The sequence below is a fragment of the Salvelinus sp. IW2-2015 genome, unplaced genomic scaffold (assembly GCF_002910315.2).
Source record: "Salvelinus sp. IW2-2015 unplaced genomic scaffold, ASM291031v2 Un_scaffold4459, whole genome shotgun sequence".
In the NCBI taxonomy this organism is placed as follows: Eukaryota; Metazoa; Chordata; class Actinopteri; order Salmoniformes; family Salmonidae; genus Salvelinus; species Salvelinus sp. IW2-2015.
The window spans coordinates 1-10,304 of record NW_019945729.1 but is presented as its reverse complement, the minus strand read 5'-3'; the positions used below and the strand labels follow the sequence as shown (position 1 = coordinate 10,304).

The window sequence follows — 10,304 nt, the reverse complement described above, 5'->3', positions numbered from 1 at the left end:
GGGGGGGGAAGAAAATGTGGCAAGTATGAATGTTTTGCCCTGTACATTTGTTTACTGAATTGAAAGGGACGGACAACTCCAGTTCTCTGGGGCCTGATTGGTGTCACACTTTGGCCCCAGCTAACTCACCTGACTCCAATAATCAACTAGTCATGATCTTCAGTTTAGAACGCAATCAGTTTAATCAGCTGTGTTTGCTAGGGATGACGGGGAACAGTGTGAAACCACTCCAGTCCCCCTGAAGGCTGTTGTCCATTCCTGATCTATTGAATGGTTGAGTAAAGCAATATAATGCATGTCATCACTGACATCTAGTGGACATTATCAACCATGGACGACTGCAATACAATTCTTAAAATATTCAGTAATCTTATTTCTAGACATGACTCACCTGACATTAACCATGTCTGCTGGGGTCCCAATGAATCCACCTGCAAATCCTACAGACAGACAGACAGACAGACATTAACCATGTCTGCTGGGGTCCCAATGAATCCACCTGCAAATCCTACAGACAGACAGACAGACATTAACCATGTCTGCTGGGGTCCCAATGAATCCCCCTGCAGAAAGGTGAGACTGATACACAGTAGTGTGGTGACCTCTACAGTGCTGGCACCTAAATTGGGGAGGACGGGCTCGTGGTAACGGCTGGAGCGGAATTAGTGAAATTATATCAAACCGTTTCCCAGGTGTTTTATACCATTCCATTCGCTCCGTTCCAGACTTTATTATGAGTCGTCCTCCCCTCAGCAGCCTCCTGTGATCCGTTCCATCCAGCACGGTTCCASCAACTATAGTGGACGTGTAATCTTGGCCCAGTTCGGTAGTGTGAAKAGTGTACGACAGAGCATTACAGAGCTAATCATGTTGTCATTAGAGCCAGCCGGTTTAGGTCTGTGTAGCAACAGARAACARTGTGGTTAAAACACAGTGTGAAGACAGTGTGTGTGTACCTCCAACCAACCCCAGAAGGACCTTCTGGTAGAAGGGCATAGAACCATGGGTCCTGTCCTTCATCTGATCACTCACTGTCTCATAGATGGCGAAGCGGGACAGAGAATATGTGGGACAACAGAGATAATTATTTAATACTTTTTTTACTTCACCTTTATTTAACCAGGTAGGCCAGTTGAGAACAATTCTCATTTACAACTGCGACTGGCCAAGATAAAGCAAAGCAATGCGACACAAACACAAAACAGTTACACGAATACAAACGTACAGTCAATACACAATAGAACAAATTATATACAGTGTGTGCAAATGGCGTAAGGAGGTAAGGCAATAAATAGGCCACAGTAGCAAAGTAATTACAATTTAGCAAATTAACACGAGTGATAGATGTGCAGATGATGATGTGGAAGTAGAAATACTGGTGTGCAAAATACCAAAAAAGTAAATGAAAACAATATGGGGATGAGGTAGGTAGTTGCATGGGCTATTTACAGATGGGCTGTATACGCTGCAGCGATCGGTAAGATCACTCTGACAGCTGATGCTTAAAGTTAGTGAGGGAGTATAAGTCTCGAAATTCAGCGATTTTTGCAATTCGTTCCAGTCATTGGCAGCAGAAAACTGAAGGGGAAAGGCGGCCAAAGAAGGTGTTGGCTTTGGGGATGACAGTAGATACACCTGCTGGAGCATGTCTACGGGTGGTGTTGTATGGTGACCAGTGAGCTGAGATAGGCGGGCTTTCCTAGCAAAGACTATATGATGACCTGGAGCCAGTGGTCTGGCGACGAATATGTAGCGAGGGCAGCCGAGAGAGCATACAGGTCGCAGTGGTTGGTGGTATATGGGCTTTGGTGACAAAATGGATGGCATGTGATAGACTACATCCAGTTTGTTGAGTAGAGTGTTGGAGTCTATTTTATAAATGACATCGCCGAAGTCATGGATCGGTAGGATAGTCAGTTTTACGAGGGTATGTTTGGCAGCGTGAGTGAAGGAGGCTTTGTTGCGAAGCCGATTCTAGATTTAATTTTGGATTGGAGATGTTTAATATGAGTCTGGAAAGAGAGTTTACAGTCTACCAGACACCTAGGTATTTGTAGTTGTCCACATATTCTAAGTCGAACCGTCCAGAGTAGTGATGCTAGTCGGCGCGGGCAGCGATCGGTTGAAAAGCATGCATTTAGTTTTACTAGCGTTTAGAGCAGTTGGAGGCACGGAAGGAGTGTGTATGGCATTGAAGTTCGTTTGGAGGTTTGTTAACACAGTGTCCAAAGAAGGGCCAGATGTATACAGAATGGTGTCGTCTGCGTAGAGGTGGATCAGGGAATCACTAGCAGAAAGAGCGACATCGTTGATATATAAAGAGAAAAGAGTCGGCCCGAGAATTGAACCTGTGGTACCCATAGAGACTGCAGAGGTCCAGACAACAGGCCCTCCGATTTGACACACTGAACTTTATCTGAGAAGTAGTTGGTGAACCAGGCGAGGCAGTCATTTGAGAAACCAAGGCTGTCGAGTCTGCCGATAAGAATACGGGATTGACAGATTCAAAAGCCTTGGCCAGGTCGATGAAGACGGCTGCCAGTACTGTCTTTTCGATGGAGGTTATGATATCGTTTAGGACTTGAGCGTGGCTGAGGTGCACCGTGACCAGTCGGAGGATGCACAGCGGAGAAGGTACGGTGGGATTCAAATGGTCAGTGATCGTTGTTAACTTGGCTTCGAAGACTTTAGAAAGCAGGGTAGGATAGATATAGGTCTATAGCAGTTTGGTCTAGAGTGTCACCTCCTTTGAAGAGGGGATGACGCAGCAGCATTCCAATCTTTAGAGATCTCGGACGATACGAAAGAGAGGTTGAACAGACTGGTAATAGGGGTTTAACAATGGCGGGGATAATTTTAGAAAGAGAGGGTCCAGATTGTCTAGCCCAGCTGATTTGTACGGGTCCAGGTTTTGCAGCTCTTTCAGAACATCTGCTATCTGGATTTGGGTGAAGGAGAAGCTGGCGAGGCTTGGGCGAGTAGCTGCGGGGGTGGGGGCGGAGCTGTTGCCGGGATGGGGTACCGGGAGAAAGCACAGCCAGCTGTAAAGAAATGCTTATTGAAATCCCCGATTATCGTGGATTATCGGTGGTGACAGTGTTTCCTAGCCTCAGTGCAGTGGCAGCTGGGAGGAGGTTCTTATTCTCCATGGACTTTAGTGTCCCAAAAATGTTTGGAGTTAGAGCTACAGGATCAAATTTCTGTTTGAAAAAGCTAGCCTTTTGCTTTCCTAACTGACTGCGTGTATTGGTTCCTGACTAACTGAAAAGTTGCATATCACGGGACTTTTCGATACTAGTGCCACTGACTATTGATCATAAGAGACATAGAACATACAGAATATGACCAGAAGTGTATTTAACACACAACTCATGCTCTTGGAGGCGATGGCGGCGTGCGTATCTACCACCTGTCTGCAGAGGGAGGCGCTGAGGCCGCTGTAGAGAGCCAGAACCTTCTCTCTGCACCACACTCATGGTCATTCCCATCATCCTCATCCTCACCTCGTGCTGTGTCTGGAGGTGCACCTGGAGGAGAACTATATCAAACACCAGGAGAGACACGTAGAGAGTAGTATGTCAACGTCAAGTTTTCATATTACTTTTTAAAAATGAATAAATAGCTCACTTGTGCGATGTTGATAATGCATCAACTGGAAGTCAAAGTACACAAGAACAACAACGTCAAAGACCAAAGTCTAAATGTTTACATGACAACTGGTGGACGTGATGATGTCAGAGTCACAACTCCCACTTTCTCCACCACCAAGACAAGGAACCATCAAGAAGACTCAAATATTACACCCAGTAAAGTGAACTGTATAATTCCTAGTATTAAATATTAGTCTAGTAGGAGAGCCGATGAAGTGACTATTAGGCCTAATTCCTAGAAACAGTTTAAAACTAGTTTGAGCGACGTAGTATCTCGTTTGAACAATTTGTTATTATATTTTTTTTTACTAAGTCATTCAAACCTGATACTAGTCATTTAAATGAGATACTGAGTCGTTTGAACAACTTATATTTTGTTCAAATTACTTAATTGTTATTTTGTCTAATTAGGCCTCATTTGTTATGCAGCGCAGTTGTGTGCTCGTCAGACCGTTGTTGCAGCCATTCATTTACTGATTCCATCCATTGCGGATTATTTATCAACAGTTATTTGATAGCCTAAGCAGGGCTGCTTTTGGATGCCAGAGCATGTAAGTGAGTCAACACAATTCACGATTTTACAATTTGACTTCAGATTTTGATGTTTACTGACGTTTTTGCTCCAAAACGATGTGTTTTAGACATTGGGGTTGCTCCTAGTGCTCAGCATAGGAGGTTGTGTGTTCAATCCCAGTGGTAGACATATTATATATACACACATACACACACACATATCATGTTTTAACCCTATCCAAAACCTTAACCCTTAAATGAACCAGAAGCAGGAGGAGCAACCCAGGCTGTCAAATACACTTTGAAATGTGATGTTTGGAGAAACGTGGATAAGCGTCAGAATCTGAAGTCAAATTGGTAAACTGATTGCTCTTGTTGGCCCACTTACATGCTCTGGCATTCAAACGCAGCTTTATCAAAGACAGTCAATGAATAATCATATCATTCACCTGTATTTACCCACCCCAAAAACTGTATATGCTTATTAGCTGCTAATGTTGCTATCATAAAGAGCTATAATGCCATGACCATCTGGACCAGACTGCCGAATCGAGGCAAAGGTAAGAATCTTTGAGATTACTTTAATGTTAGCTAAATGTAGTAATTTTTTTTAAATTGCTAAATTTCTTTAGGTGGACAATTCTGTGAATGGTCTTGTGCACGTTTTAAATTGATACAATACCTTTAGCAAAGGTGTCTGCTGGAGATGATGTCCAGGCTTGCAGGGTATTGTAGTCTTGCATGAAGTTACTTTTATGCTAATTAGCATGTTCAAATCTGAGAGTAAATAGAGCCGATTATATTGACAAAAAGTCACCTTGTCCGAGAGAGAGATTTACATGGTTATCGAAACCTGCACGAAACACAGCACTTATTTTAAGTGGTTCTAAAATCCCCCATATGGGAAAAATGTATTGTGGGAAAACTATTTTTGATGGGTATTATGACATGTAATAGCCCCACTGTGGGGCTCATAAATGCAGATATTGACTCTGCAAATCGAGCATACTTTAGTGGCAAAGTCAATTGCGCGCGGGCTTCGGGACAGGAGCGCTCCTTGCATGTCTCATTACAATATCTTACCTTGATCAGATCCACTCTACATATCTACCTTGATCGATCCACTCTACATATCTACTTGATCAGATCTAAGGGGTGTGTAATACAGGCAGCAGCACTTGAGGATAGTCCACCGAAATACCATCGCGACCGGTTTCTCCGACATGTTTCCAAGTGTCCTGTTGGTTAATCAAACCCGAGAAACCTTGTCTGGGCCGTCTTGTGTAGCCTACCAGTGAACACTGCTTGGACTCACACTGCCTTCTTTCAACTCCCTGGCTGATAATTATTGGAATGTGTCAGATAATGTCCAATCATGTGTCAGATAATGTCCAAAACTGGTGACTGACGATTAGTGGAAAATGTTTCCCGGTTCTTGCACCGTTCTTTCCGCGGCATTTCATACAAAGCGCATGGCAAAACGTTGCCTATATTATATATGAAGACTGGTAGACTGGTTGACGCAACTCACGAGTTTAGTGTTAGCAGGCTGCACCAGTCTTTCAAACTAGCATGGACCTACTATGGAACGAACACACCTCTAGACCAATGAGGCGATTCGATTAATCTGGCCCGGGTAAGCGTGTTTTCCACCGGGAGAAAGTTGATTGCATTTCTTTTGGAACCGGGCTGAGCCAGGTGCCCTGTTCAAAGCCCACGACTAAATCGGCTCAAAACAAAAAGTGACGTATTTAGCACGTGGYGTTAAGAGTGGGATTCTGTATTTGCACATGCAAAAGTGATTGCTTTTGAAAAAACGCTTAATCTGCCTTCTGAAAATTAGAACATATATTTAATGGAAAAAGGGATGTATGTTTCGAGATGATGCAAAATGCTGCGTTGTGGACATGATCGAGCTGTGCAGATTACTGCCATAGACCGGTGCCCCGCGGTTCAGCATAATCGAATCCGCCCGGTATCTCGTTTCGCAACAGCTGTGTTGAAGTAGCCCTTCAAAAGCCTCCCTAGTTACACAACTACTCTAAGAACCAAACATCTGATTTTCTTTCTATATCTGATATTTATTTACTGACTGTCCACGCTCAGTTTTACATTTTACCCATATCAGATTTGCGCATTTTCACTGATGTAGCCTCTGACGTAACAAACAGATGCCATGCTCATTTCAAGTCACCGTTCTTGGAATGGATTTATTGATAATATCTGTTGGAAAAAAGTTTGGATGTTGCCACACACATATCTACTTGTTAACAAAATTAAGCAGGTTTCCTTTCAAATTATTCATAAATATTATCCTGCCAACCACTATATGAAGAAGTTTAAGGAAAACATCAACTCAAATTGCTCCTTTTGTAATGACCACCCAGAAACAGTGTATTCATGTAAGAAAACTGTTGCAAGACATCAGTAGATTTATAATTTAACACATTTATGAAGATTTTACACTATTGTGGAGAGATGTACTGCTTGGATTCTTTACATACGATAAAAATAAGCTGAAACATTTTTATGTAATTAATTTCATTATTCTTTTGGCCAAATTTCATATACACAAATGTACATTTACTAACAAAAAAACACATTTTCTTACCCTACAAAAAGAAAAGAAATTGAACTGTATTTTAAGACTATTAAATACTCTACTAACAAAAAAGCTGTTAGAATTGTAAGTGTATGTATGTCCCTTAAGGTCCTTGTGTAATTGTCATGTGATATTGTACCCCCTAGCTCGATTGTCCATTATATATCATCTATATATACTTGTGTTCCCTTATGTACTTTGTATTGATTTGTTGTTAATAAAAAAAAGATTTTAAAAAGTCACCATTCTTAAAAATGGCGGTGTGGTTGTCATGGTAATAGAAGGTCGTGAAAAAAAAAGAGCGAAAAAAATCAGATCTGAGCATCCAGACAGCGACCACATATGGAAGATAGGGTTCCACTTAGGCTGTGTTRAAACAGGCTGCTCAATTCTGAATATTTTTTTCCACTAATTAGTCAAAACAAAAAAGTACCCCCTTTTTCTCCCCAATTTCGTGAAAACGATCTTGTCTCATCGCTGCAACTCCCCAACGGACTCAGGAGAGGAGAAGGTCAAGTTATCCGTCCTCCACATGTGTAATCTTTATTTAACTAGGCAAGTCAGTTAAGAACAAATTCTTATTTACAATGACGGCCTACACCTGCCAAACCCGGACAACGTAGTGCCAATTGTGCGCCGCCCTATGGGACTCCCAATCATGGCCGGTTGTGATACAGCCTGGGTTTCGAACCAGGGTGTCTCTAGCACTGAGATGCAGTGCCTTAGACCGCTGCGCCACTCAAGAGACCTGCCAAACTGCACTTCTTAACACCCGCTTGCTTAACCCGGAAGCCAGCTGCACCAATGTGTCGGAGGAAGCATGTACAACTGATGATCGAAGTCAGCCTGCAGACGCCCGGRCCGCAACAAGGAGTCGCTAGAGGGCAATGAGCCAAGTAATGCCCCCCCGGCCAAACCCTGTCCTAACCTGGACGACGCTGGGCCAATTGTGTCGCCCTATAGGACTCCCGGTCACAGCTGGTAATGACACAGGCTGGGATCGGACCCCAGTCTGTGGTGATGCCGCAATACTGCGATGCAGTGCCTTAGACCGCTGCACCACTCGGGAGGCCCACTAATTGGTCTTTTGACCAATCACATCAGATCTTTTTCAGAGCTTATCTGATTAGTCAAAAGACCACTTAGTGGGGGGYAAAAAAWTCAGAATTTGGGCTGCTTGTGTAAACGCAGGTATAAATCAGAAGTCAAAAGATCAGATTCTATGTGTTTTGTTGCTGTTTACACATTATGGTAAAGATCAAATAATTGTCAAACGATCCGAATTGGTCTGTCCTGTGTAACAGCAGTCTAATTTGCTGGTCAGCTGGTGCTCTTTTAGAAACTAGCGCGCACTGGAAACATGATCGACGTGGGCACGTAGGCTTTCAACAACTTTGATATACAGCATGGGCCCAGCCAACACTGCCAAAATTACCAGAAACATAGCTTTTGTTTAGTTGCCAATCTTCCCAGCATGGAAAACAAGTGCACGTCACTGAACGTGTTGTGCCTCATGATGGCCACTGACCAGTTCTGATCCTACTCAGTAGACAGGGTTATATGGGTAGCTGGAGGTTTTCTCAACTACTCTGTAAGAATATTCCTCTGTACAAATACTTGTTAGAATGGACACTAGATCAGAATGTTCTTTACTGTGCAGGAGGTCAGTCGCTGGTCAAACATGACCCATGTGTCTTGAGGGTGGAGAAATTCTACTTTGCTCTACCATCTCGTGCCAAGACTGGACGCAGCTGCTTCCACCCTGAGTGGAAGTGTGGCCTACGTGACTGATGTAAAATAGTAGCAAGACCCCTCCCTGCTACTGTAGTGTTGTGAAATACAGCTGACCTCTGCATGGCTGTAGAATGACTTACGCTACTGGGCTCTGCATGGCTGTAGATGACCTACGCTACTGGGCTCTGCATGGCTGTAGATGACCTACATCGCTACTGGCTCTGCTGCTGGCTGTAGATGACCTACGCTACTGGGCTCTGCATGGTGTAGATGACCTAGCTACTGGGCTCTGCATGGCTGTAGAGACTGCCTACTGGGCTCTGCATGGCTGTAGATGACCTACGCTACTGGGCTTGCATGACTGTGAATGACCTACGCTACTGGTGCTTCTGCATGGCTTGTGATGACTACGCTACTGGGCTCTGCAATGGCTGTAGAATGACCTACGCTACTGACCTCCTCTGCATGGCTGTAGATGACCTACGGCTACTGGCTCTGCATGGCTGTAGATGACCTAGCGCTACTGGGCTCTGCATAGGCTGTAGATGACCTACGGTTACTTGGGCTCTGACCCTGTAAAGGGCTTTTCAACAGAACTATCTAACCTACGTATACCCGATGTGTGTGGTTTCCGGTCAGACTGGCAAGACAGCGGACCCAAAGATGTCGAGGGTTCAGAACAACATTCTGAACCTGGCTTGACAGAAGTCAAATGGACAAGGTTTTCACAAGCAACAACAAACGTCATTCTCACGTTATTACACAGCTATGAATATATTTGTTTTAGATATAATAAAAGTGCAACATGTCATGTGTCCGTGTTGAACTGGAGCCCATCTGGTTCAGACCAGCATGGTTTCATAAGCTGTCAGTGGTAATGGGGGTAACAGGGTAAACATGTCATGGCTCCGTGTTGAACTGGGCCTGGAGCCCATCTGGTTCAGACCAGCATGGTTTTCATAAGCTGTCCAGTGGTATGGGGTAACATGGCAGCAGGGCGGCAGACAGAGAAGATACACAGAAACACATGGTGCAAGAAATAGTAATAGACACCCACTCCTTCTTTCCCCACCACTCGACTTCTCACTGGCAATGGAGAGTGACACCCCCCCCCTAGCCTGGCCTGAGAGAGAGAAAGGCTGGGACTCTGCGGTGGGTGATAGACGGAGTGCCTACATGGGGAGGGTGTGCTACTGAGAGAGAGGCTGGGACCTCTGCCGTGTGGGTGATAGAGGATCCAACAGGAGGGTGTCTCAAACTGAGAGAGAGAGAACGCGCTGGGCTCCTGGTGTGGTTGCATAAGACGGAGATCCTACAGGAGGGTGGTCTACCTGAAGAAAGAGGCTGGGACTTCTGCGGTGTGGGTGATAGAGGATCCTACAGGAGGGGGTTCTACTACCCCTGAGAGAGGCTGGGGCTCTGCTGTGGGTGATAGAGGATCTACATGGAGGGTGTTCAAATACCTGAAGAGAGCCCTGAGGTGGACTCCTCGCGTGTGGGTATAGAGGATCTTACAGGAGGGTGTTCCAACCTGGAGAGAAAGGTGGGATCTCCGTGTGGGTGATAGACGGATCCTACAGGAGGGTGTTAACCTGAGAGACAAGGCTGGGGCGCTCTGCGCGTGGGTGATAGAGGAATCCGGAGGTGTCAATGGAGAGGCTAACATCGGACGAATCTACACGAGGGTAGCTCCATGAGAGAGGCGCTGGGCTCTGCGTTGTGGGTGATACGAGGATCTACAGGAGGGTGTTTATCCGAGAGAAAGGCTGGGGCTTTGCGTGTGGGTGATAGAGGACCTACAGGAG

The 10,304-nt window shown here is 44.8% G+C and overlaps 1 protein-coding gene across 1 annotated transcript; it reads right to left on the bottom strand.

The window, feature by feature from the left end:
• Positions 1-6: 6 nt before the first annotated feature.
• Positions 7-5,408, bottom strand: LOC139026330 (mitochondrial dicarboxylate carrier-like; the record flags this gene model as incomplete). The annotated part of the gene is given in 5 exon segments (XM_070441644.1): positions 7-440; positions 957-1,069; positions 3,408-3,452; positions 3,454-3,527; positions 5,289-5,408. Coding segments are annotated over 5 exon segments (405 nt in total), but the record flags the coding sequence as incomplete, so codon positions are not given.
• Between the last annotated feature and the right edge of the window lie 4,896 nt (positions 5,409-10,304).